Consider the following 23,754-nt stretch of genomic DNA (forward strand, 5'->3'; position numbering starts at 1 on the left):
GCTAAACTATTAACTTTTTATTCCCATCTAGAATGTTAGTAAGGGAGAGGTTTGTGATATAGTGATTTTGTCAACATTATCCCTTTCTCTTTTCTCCATCCTGATTATTACAATGTGTATTTTACTTGGAGAAAAAAAAAAAAGTTAACATCTTTTTTAAGAGAATTTTTTAAAAAATTCTTAAGAAGTAAATAACCTTATGTATTATCAGGAAATTGGGCAATGGTAGAGTCAGACCCAGCTTAATAGAGGGTGTCAAGAGTTTGTGAGTCAGAAAAAGATGGTCTGGCAATTTTCCAACTTAACTAAAAAATTTAATACTTCTTTTCTCCTTATTTTAGTTATTTTAGTTATTTGTTGAGCAGGCTAGTAAAATTAAATTTTAGATAATGTAGTTTTATAGTATAAAAAATACTTTGTTTTTTTAAAGAAGTGTCTATTGGTGTGCTGTCTTGATTGCAAGAGCTTGTAGTTATTACTGCTCCTTACTGGTTCCCATGATGCACCTCATTTCTATGGAAATTATACACTAAAGATAATGGAGAAGGTATTCGCCTTTATGTGTTCGGAAGTTCTTTAAGTGTAAAGTACTGTGCTATATAGTCCATTGTTTAATTACAGATACTCAGCAGCTGATTTTATGTTTCATTTTTATCTTTTCGAATGTCAATTCTTTCTAAGCAACACTTTTCAGAGAAAGAGGAAACAAATATTTCTGAATATTATTTTAAATCTTGCTGTATGGTACATAAGCTGCAAGGCAGAAAAAGGGATTTGAATTTAAATACAGAGACATGCATGTTGTCACCATTGTTGCTGTACTAGTTACAACCTGCGAGGACCCTGTGAAACCTAGCTATTTTTTAATTAAGACTTCACGTTTTAGAGCACTTTCATGTTCACATCAAAACTGAGAGAAAGATACAGAGATGTCCCACATACCCTCCTGCATATGCATGCATAGCCTCCCCCACTGTTGACATCCACCACTGCAGTCATATATTTGTTACAACTGATGAACCTACATTGATATATCAAAATCACCAAAGTCCCTGCAAACTGACATTGCTGTTACTAATCTGGAAATTGAATATCATTTTTTTTTTTTTTGCAGCAGGGTTTCAAATCTATAATGCTAACCTGATATGTAAAATATTTTTATCTTTCGTTACTGAATTCATCCATTTCCATCTCTTTGTAATTGTATGATCTGGTCCATGGAATAAAAGCTCTTTGGAGAAATAATGAATCATAAGCAATGGTATAATTAAAGTTTGCTCCTAACTCTGATTGGAGGTGGGGTAGGGGAGACACACAGACATTGACTCTTATATTGGTAGTTGAGTAGCTAGTGGTCATAAATCCCAAAACTCTACTGACAAATTTATTTAGTTGTTGTTTCATACACCATTTGACCATTATTTACATTCTCAATTTGTAAGGAAAATGTTCAGCTTAATGAAAATGTATAAGTAGGTTGGTTGGCATTTGCACAAATGTTGGAGCAATGCTTATTAACTTCAGTTACACATTTTAATTGCCTGGGACACTTACAACAATCCCAATGCCCAACTGGTGCCCTGGACCAGTTACATTAGAATATGGAAAGTGGAACCCAGGCAGTATTTTTTAAAGTTTGTTCTAATGTGCAGCTGAGGTTTAAACCCATCATTAGAGAAAGTGGTGAACATTATTAGAAGCTCTATCTTAAGTATCTATGAGATTTTATTTAGATTTTTTCATAGTGCTTTAAGGCTTTTGGTGAGATTTTTAAGTTTAGGAGCTTAATTACTATTTACAATTATAGTCTAGAGTACACATGATTTGCATATAAAAAAAATGGTCTATTAGTGCCTTTTTAGGAACTTTTTCCTGAAATTTCCTATTAAAATGTTAATACTAGCTTTTCTCCACTCACTGGCTTAAATCACTGGAACTACTAGTTTATAAATCCATCTTGTGGCATTTTTAGGATCTTTAGAAGATAATTTCATATAACTCTATTATAGCATTGGCAAGAAAGGAGCTAAGGAGTTCTTAAAATGGATTCTTAATTTGGGATATTTGCAATGCACCATTTTTCTTCACTGTCATAACCATCAGTTAGTGCTGTATTATTTATAGATACTATCGATGTTTTTCTACTTCTGTCAAGTAGGTTTCAGTGGGATTGAGAAACGTAGTTATTAGGAAATTTGGGGGAAGTAATTCTTACTACTTCATAAGGAGAATATTTAATTACAAAACATACTGTATTTTCCACCTTCACCTGTGTTTGCCAGCCACTTAGCTGAAAGTCTCAGACAAGCAAGTTGCCTCATCTTAACTGGATCCTATGCACCATTACCATTTTCTGTGCTGTCCCTGAGTCAGACCAAAGGAAACAGAACCACCCTCATGGTACCAGTCTGCATGGAGAGTTGGATCAGAATATGTTGGACCAGAGTCTGAAACAATGACTATTTATAAAGTGCTTTGCTCAGATATCTTTCTGACTTAATATGTCTTTCAAAGGTTATAATGGATTTCCCAGGAACAGTGATCCCTTTGTTAATATCACATGTCAACTAATCCACAACTAATAATCAGAAAAATTGTGGTGGTTCACTTTCTTAAATATGTAGAATATCATCATACAAATGAAGGTCTATGGTTTCTCCAACTAAAATAGAACATTTAAGGTGAAACAAGATCTTTTTTTATTGATCATGTTATTTTGGTAGGACCAGATGGATCATACTTCTTCAGGTCATCATCTAAACAAAAAAAGAAAGGTAGCATATAATGATTTTGTAGTGTGTCTACTTTCAAGTGATTTTAATGCTGCAAAAGTAAAAATAAAATATATTAGGATGATATCAGTGACATAAGGCATGTAGATAGTTTTACCTGTTTTAAGGTAAATAGAAAAATGATAATTTCATTTGCATTATGTACCAAAAGTTTATATAAGTTTCCAAAAAATTCTGTGTTAACACTCCGAATCTATACATGTGCTTAATATTTATTTATTTTTTTTTATGTTTAGCAGTACATTTCCACTTCTGTTAAAAGAATTCCTGAAAGTCTCTATATTAGCTAAAAGAAACATTAATATTTGGAAAAAATTGGGCAGCAGGAAAACTAAGGGAAGAGAGAACAAGAGAATATTTTGTAGTACTGTAGGGATATTTAGCGCTTATTTTACAGTGAGGTTGCTAAGGTCAAGAGTCAAATTTGCATTATGTCTTGCAAATTTCTTGGTCACAGAGCCAGAACTAGAATCAAAAATTGGGTTCCCACTTGGAGTTCTTTTTGCATCATAGCATTTTCCTTTAGAAGAAAGAGGGCAACTCTGAATTTGCACATAAGCAAGTTGTTTGACTAGAAGTAAATACAAAAAAGTTGCTTCTGCATATTTTATATTTTATTTTGGTTTTGCAGCATTTCACAAGAGAATACTGAAGGTTATTTCTGTTTTTAAGTTAATTTGGTACAGTAACTTTCTAGTTTTTCCTAACTGCTTTTATCCACAATTCTGAGTATGGCATTTGTGTGTTCTGTAGTTCTATGAAGATTATTAAGGTTTCATGGCTATCTGTGTGATTAAATCATGTTTTACATCTCCTCCAACATTCTTCATAGTTGGGGTTTTGTGAGTGGAAATGTTCCTTGTAATGCCTATCATTTTAATAATGGAGTCTAACTCATATAAAACAGTATCTGTGGCAGTATTTGATATTCTGTTTTTTCTTAAAATATTAACAGGTGAAATTTGCAAGCCAATTTTTATCTTTTTGAGCAGATAGGAATTTCCTGATTAATAAAATCTTTAGACAAAATAACTCTCCCCCCAATACAACATTAATAATCATGTTTACCTTTGAGGTTCTGAAAGTTTACCTCAGATCAAATTGCTCTTGCATATGATTTAAACTTTCTGATGACATTCTCACTTACTGTGGATAGTGAGCATTTTCAGCCACATCACAATATGGTGTCCTGTCAGCTACTGTATTATTTGTGAGATAGACTCATTTTAGAGATCTCCACAAGACATCCAGATATGCACTTAATCTTATGAGTGTGCAACTAATGACCTTTTAAACTTTTCTTTCAGAACAAAGGAAGAACTATGCACGGGACAGTATCAGCAGCATGTCAGACATATCCCAGTACCGCGTTGAAGTAAGATGCTTCCATGTTTGCCAAAAGTTAGACTAAACCTTAAGGGAAAATAAAAATTGGTAGTAAAATCAGAATTTGTGTTAACTTGTATTATATAGTACAAGTAATTGTACCTTTGTACTCTAGAAGAAAATTGATCCCAAATTATTCCTGTGATATAAGTTGTATTGACTTTTTGTGTAAAAGCAAGATACAAAAATACCATATTAGTTTGGGATCAGTTTTCATAGAAAATAAAGAAGAACAATAACTCCTTTATCATTATCAACTTTGTTTCTTAATAGGACAAAAACCTTTATTTTGTACTATAGTACCTTCTTTTTTTAAAAAAAGATTTATTTTTTTAATTTATGCATACAAGAACTGGGGTGTAGGCCAATGGCACAGGAAGGGGAGAGGATTCACCAGAGCCAGAGAGGGGAGCAGAACAGGCAGATCTACTGAAATACACTGCTGAGGGGAGCAGTGAGCAGGACAGGAGAGGTCTACTGTGCCATGTGGGTTAGCTCCCTGGCAGGGGATTAAAGTCATGTCACAGTGGCTGGAAATAGCTCTGAAACTTTAATTCCTGCACCACCAGAGAGACCCTATAGAATCGTCTTGAAATTAAGCCTTTGACAGTTTCAGTGAGTGGTTTTGTTTTATCTAAAGTCATTACTAGTTTTATTTAAACAATGGTTTCTTTATTAGTTTTGCCTCTACTATCTTTTAAGATATTTGCTCTTAATTGGAGTCTATTTCAGTGATCTTCACATAAAATGGAAAATATTTAAGCAGGGAAATAATTTTTAAATGGCTCTTATTTTCAGTTTTCTCTCTCAAGCTTATTTAATTAAACAGTTTTGGTTTAGCAAGTGGTTTCTGTAGAGTGAAAAGTTTGACAGTTGTTAAACACTAAAATTGACTGTCATTACTCTCAGTTTTCAAGCTGCCATGAAGATTGTTTGCCATTGTTCAATATTTGAATAACCAAAATGGAATAAAATGGGAGGGGATTCATTTTCAGTAAATCTTATTTATGCTGTTTAGAACTTGTTTTCATATCCTGTTTATGTAGTTCAACATGACTATTAAGCAGATTTACATATTTTATGATCCAAGCATGATTTCCTCTATTCAACAAAAAGCTGCCTAACTTTCTCAGGGAGAAAACCATGAAGTTCTAGATTGTTTTTCCCCTCTCCTCTCTGCTGTACTCTCCTCTCTGTCAGTAATTCAGTTAACTTTGCTTTCTTTGGGTAGTGTGTCTCGGATCTTTGTGTGATCAATATTTTTTCCTTTTTGCGAATGTTAAGCATTTGACTACCTTTGTTCTGGATCGGAAAGATGCTATGATTACTGTTGATGATGGAATACGGAAGCTGAAATTGCTTGATGCCAAAGGCAAAGTATGGACTCAAGATATGATTCTTCAGGTAGATGACAGAGCTGTGAGCCTGATTGATTTAGAATCAAAGGCAAGTTCTTGAAATTCATACTATTTTATTTTTAATACAATTTCACAAATGTATAATCTTATAGTCAGGTCAAATTGTTTGAAAATGGGTAATAGTAACAAAATATTTTTGCTAATTTTTTTGTTAAAAATTTATTTATTTATGCATACAAGAACTGGGGTACAGGCCAGAGATGCGGGGAGTGAGAGGACTCACCAGAGACAGAATGGGGAACAGAATAGGCAGATGGATGGAAATACACTGCTGAGGGGAGCAGCGGGAGAGTCAGGAGAGGTCTGCTGCACCATCTGGTTATCTCCCTGGCGGGGATCGAACTCGCGCTGTGGTGACTGCAGATTCATAGGTTGCATCTCAACCCCTTTCACCACCAGAGAGGCCCATTTTTGTTACTAGTTTTGAAGAAACATGCTGTAAGTACATTAAATCAATTTTTTAAATGAGAGATGAAGGGATCCAGTGTTTTTTTTATTTTTTAACCACAAATTATGAGATGGGAGAAATGAGGAAAAACTACATAATGTTAAAATAATGCACAAATATGGCATTATTTTGTATGACATATATATATATATTTAAAGATTTATTTATTTATACAAGCACTGGGCATAGTCAGAAGCACAGGAGGGTGAGAGAATTCACCAGAGCCAGAGCAGGGAACAGAATAGGCAGACCAACGAAATACACTGCTGAGGGGAGCAGTGGGCGGCAGGAGAGGTCCGTGTGCCTTGTGGGACACTCACCCGGCGGCCGGGGATCGAACCGGCGCTGCAAGGCTGCGGGCAGCCTCGCAAACCAGCGCTCAACCACTGCGCCACCAGGGAGGCCCATGTATGACATATATTAATTACATGGTATACCAAACCAAACCCCAGTAAATGGGTGGTTTGGGATGAATGGATTTTTGTTAACTTTTCAGCACCACATTGGGCCTCCCCCAGCCCTTTTCTTTTTAGGCTATTTTTATAAATATAAATATAAATTATATATATATATATATATATATATATACACACACACACACACACAACACTGGAGCTCTTACAAAAGGACTGTTCTGAGCTCTGTCATCTAAGAAGCATTTGAACTGCTAAGATAAAGAAAATCATGGTTTTAGTCATGTTGGAGTATTCTGATAGGAGTCAGGGAAAATGTGCCCTTTCTTTCATTTCATCCATTGTATGCTGTGGCTAACAGCCACCAAACCTACTGGTTTCAAGTAATAATAGACAAGAGATATTATTTAATTTACTTTTACAAAAATAGCAAGTTTTTCTGCTATGGCCTAGAAATTTCTTTCTATCTTAGTGGAACCTGCACATGTGTTTTGCCTTTGCTGGGTCCCAGAGAATTAGTATTTAGAATACATTTGTGGTATGATGTATATGTATATGTGCTGTCTGTAGTAAAGATTGCTGCTCTTTAATGTTCTAATTATCAGCTGTATTACATTTTGTTTCTTCAAAACAAATCAGTTTCCTCAGTTACATTATTGTACCTTTCACTGTCTGCATAAGGTGCTTAGTGTCAAGATAACACCTTAAATTATCCCTTTGAATTCTAATTGTGAACTGAACATTCTTTTGTTTTTAGAAGAACTTAAATTTTATTTGTATGCTTCTTACAAGACTTTAGTTTTATACTGCCACATATCTTCATAATTTTCAATAATGTAATTTTAGAGAGAGCATTCCAACTCTGCCATTTGACATTTTTGTTTGGAATCTGTATATCTATGAATTTTTTCATCTGAGAGATTCATTGCAAAAAAAAAGTGAATGATATATTATTCATAGCCTAATATTTGTGATCACTAAAGGTAGAAGCTAAGAGTTTGAAGGTTCAGTAGTTAAGTAAAAGAAATTCTGACACAGCATAGCCAGAGAGAGACAAAAACCATTACATGGTGAATAATTTTATAAAGGGGGTTTAATTTATTTCTTTTGCCCTTAATCTTGTCATCTCTACCAAGGAAATGAGTAAAATTCTTTAAGATCCATATTACTTCTATACATTAAGAACATAGCTGTGTTCTTTTGCTGAACATCATTTCTTGCTTCTTTGATCCTCTTGCTCTCGACCCCATCTAGCCCAAAGCCTAGCCTTGTTTCTATGCTGCCACCTTGTACCTTCTCATCCTTCATATCCATGGTAGTACCTACTAGTATTCATTGTCAGTATGATTGGTACACTTTAAAAATTATTTGTACACTGCTTAGAGCTCTTGGAAGAATAAAAAATAAGGTAGTCCTATTTTTTTTGCTTTATTTATAGAATGAACTGGAGAATTTTCCTTTAAATACAATCCAGCACTGCCAAGCCATGATGCATTCCTGTAACTACGACTCAATTCTTGCCCTGGTGTGCAAGGAGCCAACTCAGAACAAGCCAGACCTTCATCTTTTCCAGTGTGATGAGATTAAGGTAAATGAGTAGTGAACTTTCCCCTTAAGTAGATAGTCTGGTAGCTTTTGAATTGTCTACTTCGTTTATATGATTAATAGATATTAGATTTTTAGCTTCTTGGAATTTTGTAAGGAAAACAAATTCCTTACTATCTCCTTTGGTGCTTCTAGATCATGTATGTGAAGAGGAGAAAGAATAATGTTAAAAAAAAAGATACAGCCTTAATAATTATAAAAAGGTATAGATAATATATTAAATGGTTCTTTGAGTATCTTAGATTTATAGTTAAAAATTGATCTTTCAGAAATCATGTTTCATGAACAGTAAGTAATCTTGCCATCCTGCTATATATTCTGCACTGATCACGTGGGATGGATTATAATCCATGATATTTTGTGTATTGATTTAAAGTTCACTAATTTTGTGATCACTATTGTTCAAGATTTATAATCGCAAGTGATATGTGAAAATAATTGAACATAGTTACTTGTAACAATAGGCTATAGCCTAAAGATTTGAGGATACTGTCATTTTCAAATTATTATAATTTGAGATGATTGGACATTGGAAGTTATCTACAACTTTGAATGTCTTTATCTCATGGGTTTACTCCTCCAAAAGGGAAATCATTGTGCTGAGTTGATTGGAACTTTGCTAAAGCAGTGACTTATTGCTATGATTGTTTATTATGAAATATATGGGTAATTTTATAAACAAATTCTTGGAGATGAGGTAAAGTCTCACTTGATCCTTTCTGTGTTTCTTTGACACTGAAAAATGACTGATTAAGACTGACTATAGTCATTCAATTTTATTGTTTATTATTTACTTATACAATTAGTATATTTTATTTTCATTTATGTCAGAGATGACTTTCTAAAAATTTTACTTGAAAAGAACTGTGGCATCTGGGTAATTTGTATATGTGATAGTCATTAGATTTTTATGTAGTGCCTGCTAGAAGTTATAAAATATATTAAAAATTTTGCATGGTTAGATTTTCTGTATCAATTTTAACGTGAGTAAGTGAATACTTTTCTCTGAAAATATAGTGAACTTTAATTCAATCACTTTACAAACAGAGGGTTAGGCTGGAAGACATTTTAAATCTGGTGTTTGTCTCAATACTGAAATGCCCTCCCAGAATGTAAGAATTATTGTGCTAAGTTTCTGAATTTCATAAGTTATAAGGGAAAAATATTGGATGATATCACTTATAAGAGGAATATAGGGAAATTCAACGAAGGTAAAAAAAATACAAAACTAATAGGCAACTATACATCTGAGACTTAGAGCAGGCAAGGCGGGGAGGAAAAGTGGTCAAAACAGGGGTGATAAGAGTACAAGAATCCATGGTGCTGGCTCATAGATGTTATGGTGGGATATTTATGGCAACCTCACTTAAGAGGAGAAATCAAATACTGCACAAAAATGAATAACAATGTAAGAAAATTAAAAATTTATTAAAAGAAAAAAGAAAAATGTTTCTGAATTTCAGTTTTGGGAGTAAAAGAGTTGCTTTATACAATAGGGTATAGTGATACGGATGGGTCTGAAACAGATTTACTGAGTACCATTTTGTCCCAAGGAGGCACCACTATGCAGTGACATGCATTTAGTTTTTGATGCCATGTACCACATATAAGATCTCGTTTCCTTTGACCCACTGAAAACAAAATACCATGAAATAGAATGTGGTTTCTGTCATGCCGTAACATCACTTTTGAGTTTTTTTGTTTTAACATTTCTTTAAGGAATTTTACACAGTACTGCCACCCAAGTCTAGTACAATTATTCTTTTAAGTATCACAGCATTTCTAGTTCAGCATTTCTATAAAGTTCAGCATTTCTAGTAATCTTCAGTTTTAATATCCTGCATGGAAAGCCTTCATGTGATGCTTGTAGAGTCTTCCTGACACTGGGCTGTCTTGAAGAAGTAACACTGTGACCTTAGCCAAGCCTTCATCCTATCATTCCTTATTTTCATTAACTGCTAAACAAGAGCAGATTAGATATCCTCTAAGTGTCCTTTCAGCAGTAAAACTTTGATTATAAAATAAGCATTTAATAATCTCTGGCTATAAATAAACTTCATAGCCAAATAAAATAACTTTGCTTTTAATCTCATATTGGTTCCGAAGAAAATGGAATCAGGTATTCTTTTTGGAAAAGTACTGGCAAAGGTCATCATTTGTCATTTACCTCCAATGACAAAATGAAGTAGTCATCCAAAAGGTCACAGCTTGGCTTTGGGGTTCAGCTAGTGGTTATAGTGGATTTGGCCTGCATGGGCATGGCTCTGCTGGGACTGGGTGATTTGTTTCAGTGACTCATGGGTGCCCATGTATTCTGCATCTGAGGAAGAGAAGGACTCCACTCTACATGAACCTGCTCCTTCCACTTCCTTCATGTCTTCACAGGCAGAGAAATTTACCCAGTTACATTTTCAGCATAACTATCCTTTTAGCATTTGCAAATCCTTTTTCTCTTTGCCTTTGTGCGAGGGTAGCTGTAAAAACAAACAACCAGAAAACTAAAGGAATCTAGATTGAATAATCTTTAAAAATTCTTTAAATTTTTGAATCCTATCATTATAATGCTCACCCTCAAAAATATAGAGGACTCATGTTACTAACCAGAAAGCCAATACATACTTTTGCATTGAACATACCGATTCAGACAGGAACATAATTCCACTTTCTGTTTTGACCCTCATATCAAGACAAAAAAATAAGATCAGTAACCTCCCAGATAACTAGTCTTTCATTTCAGGCAAACCTAATCAGTGAAGATATTGAGAGTGCGGTCAGCGATAGTAAAGGAGGGAAACAGAAGAGGCGGCCTGATGCTCTGAGGTAAAAGCAATAAGGGGAACTAAGGGGTGGAATTGATTTGTTTTTTTTTTTTTAATCTTTTTTGTTCCAAAGATTTAGAAAAATTACTTTCACTGAAGGTGTATCATTGCATTTTATAGATTACAGCCTGTAATCTCGTTAGTATGTGTGTGCACCTTTCCTCCATGCTACTCATCTTTGTCTAGATAAGGGCTTCTCCCACTGGGTGTCACAGGGATCAGGGAAGATGAGTGGCATTTTAAGGGCAGGGGACCTCAGAAAGTACCATTCTATATGAGGAATATAGGGGTTCACACCCTTTTCAAATCACAGGCCAACTAGAAAAAAAAAAGTAAACCTTGTTTTAACCTGAATTTATTAAAATTTTCTATTTTTTTGTATTCTGTATACATTTACAAATATACATAGTATAAAATGATTAGAAAATCCTTATTTTCCTCTTGACATTTCTTGAGGTTGAAAAATGCATACCATAAATTGGGAGAATTAATGTGTTACAGGTGGTAAAATTTAATCTGTTTTCATCTTTTTTTTAGGATGATTTCCAAAGCTGACCCTGGTATTCCACCTCCTCCCAGAGCTCCTGCTCCTGTTCCCCCCGGAACTGTCACCCAGGTGGATGTCAGAAGTCGGGTGGCAGCCTGGTCTGCATGGGCAGCTGACCAAGGGGACTGTGAGTATTGACACCTTCGTACTTAAAAAATGCTTATTTTGATTTGTGACAGTGTTCTGACTTTCAGATTCTGATGCTCATTTCTGAGCTGAAGCTTGAATTTAGCTTAAAAAAAAGATAACATCTTGGGTAAATCAAGCCACTGTACAATTATTATCTATGAGTGTTCAGACAAGTCATTAAATGTACGTGGTGTTAAGACTAGAGGGAGAAATTTGATTTGACAAATAATTACTAGGATAGTAATAAAATACATTGTGTACCAAGGAAGAGACTATCGGGTTGTTTCAAAGATTATTCTTCACATTCTTTCCACTATTGTCATGCTACTTTCCTCTTTTGGACAGATTAGCCGTGGTTACCTCCGAAGGAGGTCAGGACAGTAGCAGGACAGTGGAAAAGGCCTAGCAGGCATTCTCCATCTGGTTGATCTTGCTAAATGGACTTTCTGTGTGTGCAGTCATTTTACCTTGACTTTCTTTTACAAAATAAATCATGGCATAGAACTGTGACTCGTTACACTGAGAATATTTTACAAAATCTGAATTTTTTACATCTGAGAAGCACCTTCCAGTGTGTTTGGTTCAGTCTTTTCTTTTTTAGGGTGAATAAATTGTGATCAGCAAGTTTGAATTTGATGAACACTCAAGAAGCCTTTCTCTTCTCTCTCCTGGTTTGAGGAGATCTTGTATCACCAATCCTTTGTCTAACAAAGCAGTAATTACACAATAGTTCTGGTAGCATAGTTAAACAACAACCCTTGTTTGCCAGCACAGTGACATTGCACCCTGAGTCTGGTGTGTCCAGAATTGAGCTCCAGACCACACCTAGATCTACCTTGGACATTTTTGTCTGCTCTTCAGTTCAACCTCACTCGTAAAATGAAGATAATTCATGGGTTGTGAGAGACCTGAAAGCAAATAAAGTGTATAACAGTACCTAGTACACCTAAGTAAGCATAATCTGTGGTGGCTCTCATTTTTGCCAAATTGACTCATTTTCTGAATTGCTTTCCATTTTATTTTGATTTCTGATATCCTGAAAGGTATTTTCGGAGGATAACCTGTCAGCCCAACTACCAAACAGATGAAAGAAAGTAATCTTTGAAGTATTTACTTTTCACAAATAAGACAACAAAATTACTATTTACCATTATAGAAGTTTCTGTTTTTAGGGATTTTATAAATTTCTAGTGATCCATTTAAAAAAAAACTTAGTGTTTTAAAATGCAAATTAGCAGGGCCTCCCCGCAGTGGCGCAGCAGTTGAGCGCTGCTTGTAAAGCTGCCCACAGCCTCTTCAGCACCGGTTCGATCCCTGGCTGCAGGCCAGGGTCCCACATGGCGTGCAGATCTCTCCTGCAGCGCCCGCTGCTCCCCTCAGCAGTGTACTTCGTCAGTCTGCCTGTTCTGCTCCCTGCTCTGGCTCTGGTGAATTCTCTTACCCTCCCGCACTTCTGACTGTACCCAGTGCTTGTATAAATAAATAAATAAATCTTTAAAAAATAAATAAAAAACAAATTAGCAGTTCATTATAGTGTTTTCTACATTTTATGTACTGGTGCGTGGTGTTTTTGCTGTTGTTAACTGCTTTGGTGAAGAGGATGTAGGTTATGTTTTGAGAGATCAAAATGTCTTTAAGGTGGAGAAAGGATAAGACATCTCGAGTTGACAGACATTGTGAATAAACTTGTAAAAACGTGTTGAACAGTGTACTTCACAACAAAGAGAAAATTTATCCCCAGGGGTGTCTGCACTCATTAGAAGATACTGTCTGAAATACTCTGTGCAGTCTCTTTTATTAAAGTTCTGGGAAGATAGGTTTTTAGAACTTCTAATTTAGTAGCAGGCCAAAAGAACATGTCAGGGTTCTGACTGAATGCAGGCCAATTTTTAGTTGGGAAGCCTCTTAAAAGGTGTATTTTTCTATTTTGTCTGAAGGGACTGGCTGAGCAAGTCCTTTGTCCTTGCTGGAGCTCTACCCTGCTCCCCAGATGTGACTACAGAATGGTGGAAGTGGTAGTCCTAGAAGTTCCACAGACCATAAAGAAATTACAAAAGTGCCACATCTGTTCCTTACCTTGTCCCCCGAATAATGTTTGGGGACCAACCTGAAATTCCGAAGAGCTTTATTTCAAGTTCAACTTACTGCTTTCTGTAGCACTATATAGTGAAGATAGCAGCTAATCTTGTGTAAAACAGCAGCTAATTGGCAAAATTTCAAATATATAAATTTTAATTATCCTAAAGTGCTTAATAGTCACTAATTAAGTTACATAAGACCCCATGGTTTCTTGTTCCTTTTTTGGCAAGTAGTCCATTTACAGGTCAAGTTAGGCATAGAGGACACATAGCAATATGGTCTTCAGTATATTTTTGCATCTGTCTTTATTGAACATTTTGAGACATGGTGTTGTATTGTGAGTTTTACGTATTTCCATTCATGATGATACAGTTCTACTGTTCATCCATTCATTATTCTTTCATCTGCCATGAAATCTTTGTACAATTCTCTGTGCTGAATGGTAGGGCTTACTGACTTGTGCCAGAAAAGGCTTCATGATAATGACCTCATGATTCACATCCTGCTCTAGCCAACTGAGCTAACTTAACATCAGAATGCTGCTAAGACATTTTATTCTTTAATTTTCAAATTCCTGTGGTTATTTAAAGTATATGACTTAAAATTAATGAGCCCAACATTGTGGGTTGTTAACTTAATTATGACCAGAATTTTAGCAAGCACTTTACTATAAGAATCCTTAAAGCTGTGTTGTAACCAGACTGTTGGAATGTATCAATGTGAGAAGCTCTGTTGCATAGAACTTCATTGGTCCCATTTTATGAAGTAGGTGCTGAAATGATGGTTTATATTTCTTTCTTGGGTTGGAAGCACAGAGTGCTAAGGTAGGGTTGGTTCCACAGGCATCTGACAGTGGGAAGAGGGAGAATGGACTAAATCAGCATTGCCAATGGGGAAGGCCAATGTGCAGCCCTGAACAGGTGATTCTGTCAGAGGTGCAGAGATGCTTTGCATGGGTAAACACAGTTCTGATGGTGTATTCAGTGGAGCTGTTCCTTCTGCATATGATGCTCCTTTCTAGTCAGTTTTCATATTCAATTACCTGTGTGAGTATCACTTAAACAAAGGTTGGAAGGCTGATGGTTCTCCTTTCTTTAGTTGAGAAGTCCAGGCAGTATCATGAGCAGGAAGAAACACCTCAGATGATGGCAGCCCGAGTCGACAGAGATGTGGTAAGGATGTTCACCTCTATATGTCATTGGCATTGTTTTTAAAAAGGAAAAATGCATATCCACAAGGAAAATAAAGCTGATTTAATAAAGATGTTTTGTGGATACTGTTTTCTTTTTTCAGTGTTTGTATGCACTTGAATTATGTTTTTTCTTAACATTTTGCCTTTATACAATATTTAATGAGTAGACTTGGGCTGTGATAAAAGAACTAGCATATTAACTAGTTACAAAAGAATTTAAACCAAAGTAGCAGATTTAGGGCATTTTTCTTTTCTCAGAGTTTATATTTCATAATTGAAATATCTTTTTAGTATGTTTTCTTGGTATTTATTAGGTAACATTTTATAATGCCTTAAAGATAAAACTTAAGTGGCATTTTTAAAGGGTAGACATGTAAATGTTAATGCCTTTTAAAGGATATGGCTGTATTTGTTATTTCCCCATAATAATTTACTTACAGCGTGACAGTGCTCTGTGCTGTAATCTTTAAACATATCAACTAATTACTTTTATAATATACAAATATTTTCAGCTTATTTGGATACAATTACTTAGAGGAATTTGAAGTTTAGAATTTAATTTTTATATCACACTGTTACTTAGTATGCTTAAAAGTTGATTTTAAGCCAGTGCTTGGTCTTCAACTATAAGAATGCCAGGTTTCCTAACTGTTAAAGTCAATTAAGACTGTGGTATATGAGGTAACCAAAATTGATCTGATGATCGCTGACAGCATAGTTCATTAGTAGCTCTATTTTACCATGTAGAAACTCTTATTATACCTATTAGATAATGTGTTTATCTGACAGTCACAACAATCTATATACCTTCAGTTCTATGAAGTAATACTGTCAGTGTCTGATTGGGACCTTATCAGAAAAATAAAAATATTTAGTGCTCTTCTAATAAAATGGTTCTTAGCTTTTCCCTTCCCCTTTCCCCCAGTCTGTGTGGGAGAATACTATGAGAAAATTAGAGTAATTGGAAATAACTCAGATTCTGAAGAGACGTTGTGAGTGCTTTCTTAATGGCATTAAAATAAGAGCACAATTGCAATGAATAAACATTTATTGGATCCTTGGCTAGAATTAATAATAATAAAAAATAAAGGCAGCAATAAAATATATTTTGGAGAGAAAATATGTAACATATAGAGCAATAAAAAGACTAGTATATCCATTTTTTTTCTTTTTTCTAAACTTTCTATATTTTTTTTCTTAATTTATCAATAGGTTCACCTGGGATGAATATAGAATTTTATCAGCTTTATTTTCAGCATTTATTAAAATGATTAATTTTGTTTTAATTCATTAACCTGTGAACTATTAATACATTGATTTGAGGCAAAAAAAAAATAAGAGCACAGTTTAGCTAAAGAAAAATGCAAATGTCAGATTTTAGCCACAGGTATATTTAGTTCAATTCTGTCTGTCAGAATTAGTGATAAACTTGAAATTTGCATGTTGGAGGTGTTTTCTGTTTTCTTCTTTTTTTTTTTTTTAACTTTCTGATTGTCCTTTACTAACTTGTAGCATACAGACAAGGCAAAAATAGTTTTTGTTTTATATGTTATTCTGTAATTTCTAATTTCAGAAAATCTTAAATCACATTTTGGATGATATTGAATTTTTTATCACAAAACTCCAAAAAGCAGCTGAAGCATTTTCTGAACTTTCTAAAAGGAAGAAAACTAAGAAAGGTAAAAAGAAAGGACCAGGAGGTGAGTTGGATTTTTTTTTTTTTTAATCTTATATAGACTTGAGTGCTGGGTGGAGTTTCAGCTGAATTCTAATAATAGTGCACTGGTGTTTATTTTTTGGTGCTGAGAAGATCCCAGGGATTCAGAAACAGACTGAGAGGAGCCCAGGGAAGAGTCCATTTGGGCTCTGAGTTGTCTACAGTAAAAGAAGACTTTGGGATACATCACTGGATTCACAGAGGCCCTGGGGTCTCAGCCAGTGGTCATCTGTTTAATTTTGTCATTCATGATTATAAATTTAATGCCCATGTAACAAAGTCGTAACTCCATTCTTCTCATATTTTATTGTAAATTTAGGACTCCATTATTTTGTTAAATAAAGGAATTGAATTTTCTCATTAATATAGTTCAAAATGTCAGTTGATTTGAAATTTTTATCACAGAACTCTATAAACAGTACATTCCAGTCACATGCAAGTGATTTTGAAGTATGCTGTAATTCAGCTATTTTAAATGGCCTCGAAATATATAAATTTATAATTATGCAATACAGTGGTATAGGTTGAAATATATTATTGCTTTAGGCCCTCTCCTCATTTTGGCACTCAAAGTCATCCACAGTCTAACCTTGGGCTGTTTTCCACTCATGTTTCTCTGTTTTTGTGTTGTTTTATATACATGCAATTTCCTTTCCCCATATTTTGTTTAGTTTTTCTTACCAAGGCTCATGGGACCAAACCTTTCAAATCCCGTTTTAGAATCTGCTTTCCCCATCAAACACCTTAAGTTCTGCTTTCCCCATCTTAACCAGGTAATGCAGTCTCCATTGCATTAGTGGTGTATCTCTGTTACTTACCTGATTCATATCTACTAGATTTTAAGGAGGCCCTCAAAGAGCAGTGCTTGTAACTTACACATTTTAATAGTCTTCAAAATGATAAATGCAGTAACTGACACAGAAAGCCTACAATATAAAATGAGTAGAATTTAATGAGTGACAGTGTCTAAGGGTAGAGGAATACATTTCAAATGTTGTGTCATCATATTTGCAGTCAAACTGTGAGATGTGTCGGGTAGCTAAATAGCATGATATCTGGTGTGATCTTCAAACTTTATAGACATAAATGTTTTTTTTTAATTTAATACTTTTTCTTAGAACTTTGTCCTCATGACCTCCTCTCCTGTTTATTTTATTAGAGGGTGTTTTAACGCTGCGAGCAAAACCCCCACCTCCTGATGAATTTGTTGACTGTTTCCAAAAATTTAAACATGGATTTAACCTTCTGGTATGTGAAATTTATTTATATAGAATTAAACAAAACAAGTAAAGAGATGAAAGTCTAACCAGGCTGTGCTTAAATGAGATTGTTCTTGTGAATTTGTTGTATGTCTGTTTTGATTTGCCTTCAGTTAGAACAATAGATTGTAAAAACAATACATCTAAGAGATAATGACTCCTAATTTTTAAAATGAAATTTTCCCATATAATTAATATACTAGAAGTGAAGCTAGAGAAAAGAACTCCTCTGAATCTAGAGTGAGCCTTTTTGATTGTCTTTTGCTCAGTTATGTCATAGTAATATGTTTGTGTGTTAATGTTACAGGCCAAATTGAAGTCTCATATCCAGAATCCTAGCGCTGAAGAGTTGGTTCATTTTCTCTTTACTCCATTAAGTATGGTGAGAGTTTATTAATTTAAAAAACTAATTATTCTTAGTATGTTTTTCAACCCTAAGTTTCTGTCTGGATTATCTAGATAGTTTTTTGTTACTACCTTCATGGGCATTATTTTAATAATGTCATCTATATAATTATTAAAAGAGTGAAATTTAAATATTTGAAACAAGCTTTAAACACCTTTTATTTTATACCTGAGGAGTCTGATGTCTCTGAGAGAGCTGGGAAATGCAAAGAAAGATGAAGTCTTTCTAGTGTTCCTACATACACTAGTGTAATAGGTACAGCAATTTGGGTAATACAGAAATTTTTTTCTTTCTCACAGAATAGTCTAGGCTTAAGGAGTCTAAAACTAGGTGAATCGCCTACTCCAGGAAGCTATTCAGAGACAAGATAATTTTCACTGAGGTATTTTTCTGTTTTCGAGCTGAGATGCAATCATTTATTTATTTATCCAACAGTTATTAATGAGAACTTCCTCTGTGCTTGTGCTTGGTATTATTTGTTGCTGGTCAAGAATAAAGCAGACAAAAAGTCTTACCCTTTTGGAACTTATTTTTTAGGGTGGAGTGACAGTTGTAACCAAAATAAATGCATAAAAAATACAGTTCGCAAAAAATGTTATATGGAAAATTATACCAGGGAAGGAAGGAGTTCTCTCTCTCTCTCTCTCTCTCTCTCTCTCTCTCTCTCTCTCTCTCTCTCTCTCTCTCTCTCTCTCTCTGTGTGTGTGTGTGTGTGTGTGTGTAGTGGAGTACTACACTTTCTAATAGGGTTGGCTAGTGAAACTACTTGCTAAGGTGTCATCTGAGCAAATGAAGATAGGATTTCTGAAGGAAGATAATTCCAGACAATGAACAGCTAATGTAAAAGCTCTAAGGTAGGAGCTTACAAGTCATGTTTTTGGAATAAGCAAGTACTTTTATTTGAATGGAATGAGAGGGGAGATCTTGATGAGGATATGAGTCCATGTAAATAAGCAGAACCACACTTTGTTTGTCCATAAAGATGATGATAAGAAAAACTCTAGAAGGATTTTTACCAGATTGTTCTGGCTGCAATATGTAGGCATTTAGGGGAAAAGTGCCTAGTTACTATTAAATATAATCCATATGGGGGATTATGGTGCTTGATCCAGGTAGATTGGAGGTGGTAAGAAATCTGGAAGTTTTCCTGGTAGGTTAGATGTGCTGTGCCAGAATCAAGGATATCTGTAAAGTTTTTGACCTAAGACTGGAAGGATGGACTAATTACTGAAATGAGAAAGACTGTTGGTAATATGAGTTTTTGAAGGAAGATAAGGAATTCAGTTTTAGACATGTCAAAATCTAGGTATATATAGATGGAAAAATTTGAATTGTTTGTTTATGTGAATTTGGAATTGTATGGAGAAATAAGACTTAGAGGTATGCATGTGTGGCCTCTTTAGCTATGAAGAGTGATTATAAATAAAGAAGAGAGGAACAAGTACTGGTTGAGCCCTGGGTAATTTCAGAGTTAAGAGAATGGGAAAAATCAGCAAAGAAGTTGGAAAAGATTTAGTAAGTGAGGAGAAGAAAAACAAGATTCTCATATTCTGGAAACCAAATGAAAAAATAGTTTCCAAGAGGAAGAATTGAGGAAGTGTGTCAGAACTCTCTGGTAGAAGCTGATTTACCTCCATGTCCTGTAACAGCTGAACAAAGGCAAAGAAAGTCTAGGGAAACACGTTTGTCTTTTGACTCCAGTTGTAAATAGATTATTTCTTCCCTTATCCAGTTGGCCTGAACTTCCTCATATCATCTCACAGCACACCAAAGGACTGTAGTCTTCTATCTGATTGGCTATGTGTCCAGCTAAAACTCAGGGTCTTCTCTGATTAGAAGGGAGCAGAGGAGAATAGACACTAGGAACTGTTAGCAGTTCTTTGCATATGTGCTACATGCCAGCACAGTGGTCTGTACCTAATACAATCATTCCACCCTAAAAAAACAAAACAAAACAAAATAAAAAAAACTTGTACATGTATATTTTTACACAAGATATAATTTTTGAAACTAACAGAATGGTATGTTATAAATAATTTTTTCATTAATTGTATGTTGGATATTTCCATGAGTTTATCCAACAAAGGGTTATTCTAGTATCAGAATCCAAGACACACATCTTCAATTTTTAGATTTTTCAATGTCCAGATATGTCTTTTCTTTTTATATGTAATGAAATAGGTGCAGTAATGTTCTTCTCTTCCCGGTTTCTATTTCTTATATGTGCAAATAGTATAATAGTGATTTTCACCAAGTTGACAGTCTATGTAACCATCTGCCCTATAGGGCAGCTGAGAGAATTAGCCAGAATATAATTTAAAAGTACAGAAAGAAAAGTGCTGGGCTGTGGGAAAAGTGTGACAATAGAAAGCAGATGGAACAATACTGGCCTTACACATAAATGCATCCCCAAAGAGACTGGGCTGAAAATGTCCCTTTTATGTGGTTCCACAATTTGATAGGTCATTTCCCTTTTTGTGGAGAAGGCAAGTGAGAGAGAGGGGGGAAAGAAGGCAGAATCTCTTCCCTTTGAGTGTTTCCAGGAGGGCAGTTTCCTATCTGTGGGATAAGGCAGGAATGTGTGATGTGTTGTGAACAGGCTATAAGGGTTGCTTTATAGAATGACGGTAGCAGTGATGATCACTGTTGCTGGATATCAGTTCTCTGATGTATTTTAAGAGTAAGAATAACTATAGGAAGCAGATAGATTAGGCTTTGATTTAGAACTTAAGGAGACTATGACTGTTAAGTTCATTAATATTTATCAAAAATGGAGCATTTTTAGCATTTCTCATATGTTTTACCTAAATATAAAAAAAAATGGAAGAGACCCCATGTACCAGAAAGGAGAAAGGTATAAATCTCTTCCTTCTTGTCTAGTGTGACACTAGATACACTTTTTTTTCATTTGGCTTCCAGAATATGAGAATCTTGTTTTTTCTTCTCCTCACTTACTAAATCTTTTCCAACTTCTTTGCTGATTTTTCCCATTCTTCTAACACTGAAATTGCCCAGGCCTCAACCAGTGCTTGTTCCTCCTCCTGAAGTAAAATAAATGAATATTGCCTTACAGATATAGGAAAGAAACATTATAAACATGAATGAGAGAACTGGACAAACAGAGATTTGAAGATGAGAGTCTAAGACTTGTCAATAATTTGAATGCTTCCATATTTTGTTGCTACATATAGTCCATCAGATTTCTAAACATCTATTATTTTATAATCCTTGCTTTATAAATTTTTAAAAATTAGATCAAGGCCATCCATATGCAAAGAATGGATACTAACTCATTAACAATTTTTATTTTTTCTTGAATATATTTGTTACTATCTTTAAGTATTAGGAAGTATTGTTTACAAAGCAGTTTTTGTCACTAACACATTCTCGTCACACTCTTTCAAGGCTAAGTCAGTATTTAATCATGACATAGATTAAGGCTATAAAAAAATGGGACTGTTTTTTCTCACATACAAAAATTGGTTTTGTTGATTACTTTGATTTATTTCTTCTCAAGAATGACTCATTATTAATGGTCTCCCCAATCATAGTACTTCTTTTGCTCCATTTGATGATCTGCCTACCATACCCTGGATATTTGACTTGCGCAAAAGAGATGGGAAGGGACATTTATTTAGGGCCTGCTGCAGGCCTAATGAAATTTAGTGTCTTTGAGCCTTAGCATGTACACATTAGCACAGCCGCAGCACACACACTAGCCTCCTCATGCTCTTGAGAGTAATTGTGGCCCATAGTTCTTAGTATCTTTCTTTCATTTCCTGTTTTCCTCTGTCAAACCAAATATTTTAATGACTCTACTCCTTTGCTTTATTTTCATACTTTATTCCTCATGGGTGGTTCGAATATAATCACTGGAAGTGCTGAAATGGCTTAGAAGTAAAAAAAATCACTATCAAAGGCAGTGAGGGTAAGGCTTGCTCTCAACTAAGAATCAACCTACCTTCCTTACTCTTCATCTTCTCTTTTGTTTATCCTAATTAATTCCCCTAACAAACACTATGCCTTCTGCACTTAAAAGTCAAACAAGTCTCTGTGTAACTTTTCAAGAAACAAGGTCGGGAAAAGTAAGCCATAAGTTGTAATGTGTTGTGCTACTAATATGTGTCAACTGTTTCGTGGACATGGATGTGCATCAGTTAAACAGTGGACTGAAGATATGCTGCCCACAAGACCTGGTACCTTAGCAAGAGATCTGAATGATGAGGAGGGGCTTTCTGGGGATCTGGGAAATGGTTTGTGCATGTATGCAGAGGTATAACCGGTATAGCAGCCTCAGAACACCTGGGTAATGGGAGAGAAATTGACTCTCGGTCTGGAGCCATTCAAAAAAATCCCTTTCTTTTTTTTTTTTTTTAATTTTTTTTTTTTATAGAGGCATGTTTTATTTATTTATTTGTTTGTTTGTTTGGTTTATACAAGCACTGGGTACAGTTAGAAGCGCGGGAGGGTGAGAGAATTCGCCAGAGCCAGAGCAGGGAGCAGAGCAGGCAGAAGGACCGAAGTACACTGCTGAGGGGAGCAGTGGGCGGCAGGAGAGGTCTGCGCGCCATGTGGGACCCTCCTTCGGTGGCCGGGGAGCAGCCGGGGATCGAACTGGCGCTGTAGAGGCCTCGGGCAGCTTCGCAACCCAGCGCTCAACCGCTGCGCTACCGGGGAGGCCCAAAAATCCCTTTCTTTTTGTGCCATATCTCTGGGAAGATGAGATTTTTATGAAAGGGCTCTGGAGTCTGCTCTAGGAAATAACTACCATTCTTTAGCGAGGAACTAGCCCCTAAGAAGTCAGTTTGGAGCAATTTTTGTACATCCCCCTATCATCACTTTGTTTATCAGACAGTTGCACCTGTTTGGTTTTGCTACTCATTAAAGTATCCATTTTAAATCAAGATAATTTCCTGGAATTAAATTCTGGGAAGGGGGTAAATACCATAAATTCAGACTGCCAGTTTTTATTCATTTTTTAAATTTTTTTTTAAATTCCAAATGTGAATATTTTATTTTATTTTTTAATAATAAATTATATTTTTATATTCCCCATACAATTGCAACCCCCCCATTCTGACCCCAATCCCTCCCTCCCGCCACCCAAAAAGTGTCTCTGGTTCATAGTTTTTTGCTGATTTTGATTTTCACCTTCTTATAGTTATTCATTTTCCTGGTCCCTTATTTAAGTTTTCTAGATTCCTGCTATGAGTGAGACCATCCGGTATTTTTCTTTTTCTTTCTGGCTTATTTCGCTGAGCATGATCCCTTCCAGCGCCATCCATGTTGCTGCAAATTGCATGTGTTTATCTTTTTTGAATGCTGAGTAATATTCCATGGTATATATGTACCACATCTTCTTGATCCAGTCATCTATTTTTGGGCATTGGGGCTGTTTCCAAAGCTTAGCTATTGTAAACAGTGCTGCTATAAACATAGGGGTGCAGGTGTTCTTTGGAATTGAGGTTTCTGTGTCCTTTGGGTAAATACCTAGGAGTGTAATTGCTGGATCATATGGAAACTCTATGTTTGGTAGGTCCAGAA

The 23,754-nt window shown here is 35.2% G+C and overlaps 1 protein-coding gene across 4 annotated transcripts in view; it reads left to right on the plus strand.

Annotated features, from left to right (window-relative positions):
- The window catches only part of EPS8 (epidermal growth factor receptor pathway substrate 8), a 168,043-nt gene that overhangs the window by 111,453 nt on the left and 32,836 nt on the right, over positions 1 to 23,754 (plus strand). For all 4 annotated transcript variants that reach the window (XM_054696427.1, XM_054696424.1, XM_054696425.1 and 1 more), the window contains 9 exons: positions 4,100 to 4,167; positions 5,463 to 5,624; positions 7,896 to 8,045; positions 10,800 to 10,882; positions 11,419 to 11,555; positions 14,735 to 14,808; positions 16,402 to 16,528; positions 17,705 to 17,793; positions 18,112 to 18,186. In XM_054696427.1, the coding sequence (XP_054552402.1) occupies positions 4,100 to 4,167; positions 5,463 to 5,624; positions 7,896 to 8,045; positions 10,800 to 10,882; positions 11,419 to 11,555; positions 14,735 to 14,808; positions 16,402 to 16,528; positions 17,705 to 17,793; positions 18,112 to 18,186 (965 nt within the window). The remainder of the gene's footprint in view (positions 1 to 4,099; positions 4,168 to 5,462; positions 5,625 to 7,895; positions 8,046 to 10,799; positions 10,883 to 11,418; positions 11,556 to 14,734; positions 14,809 to 16,401; positions 16,529 to 17,704; positions 17,794 to 18,111; positions 18,187 to 23,754) is intronic.

Source organism: Talpa occidentalis, unplaced genomic scaffold (genome assembly GCF_014898055.3).
Source record: "Talpa occidentalis isolate TD23 unplaced genomic scaffold, MPIMG_talOcc4v2.1 talOcc4.16, whole genome shotgun sequence".
Taxonomy (NCBI): Eukaryota; Metazoa; Chordata; class Mammalia; order Eulipotyphla; family Talpidae; genus Talpa; species Talpa occidentalis.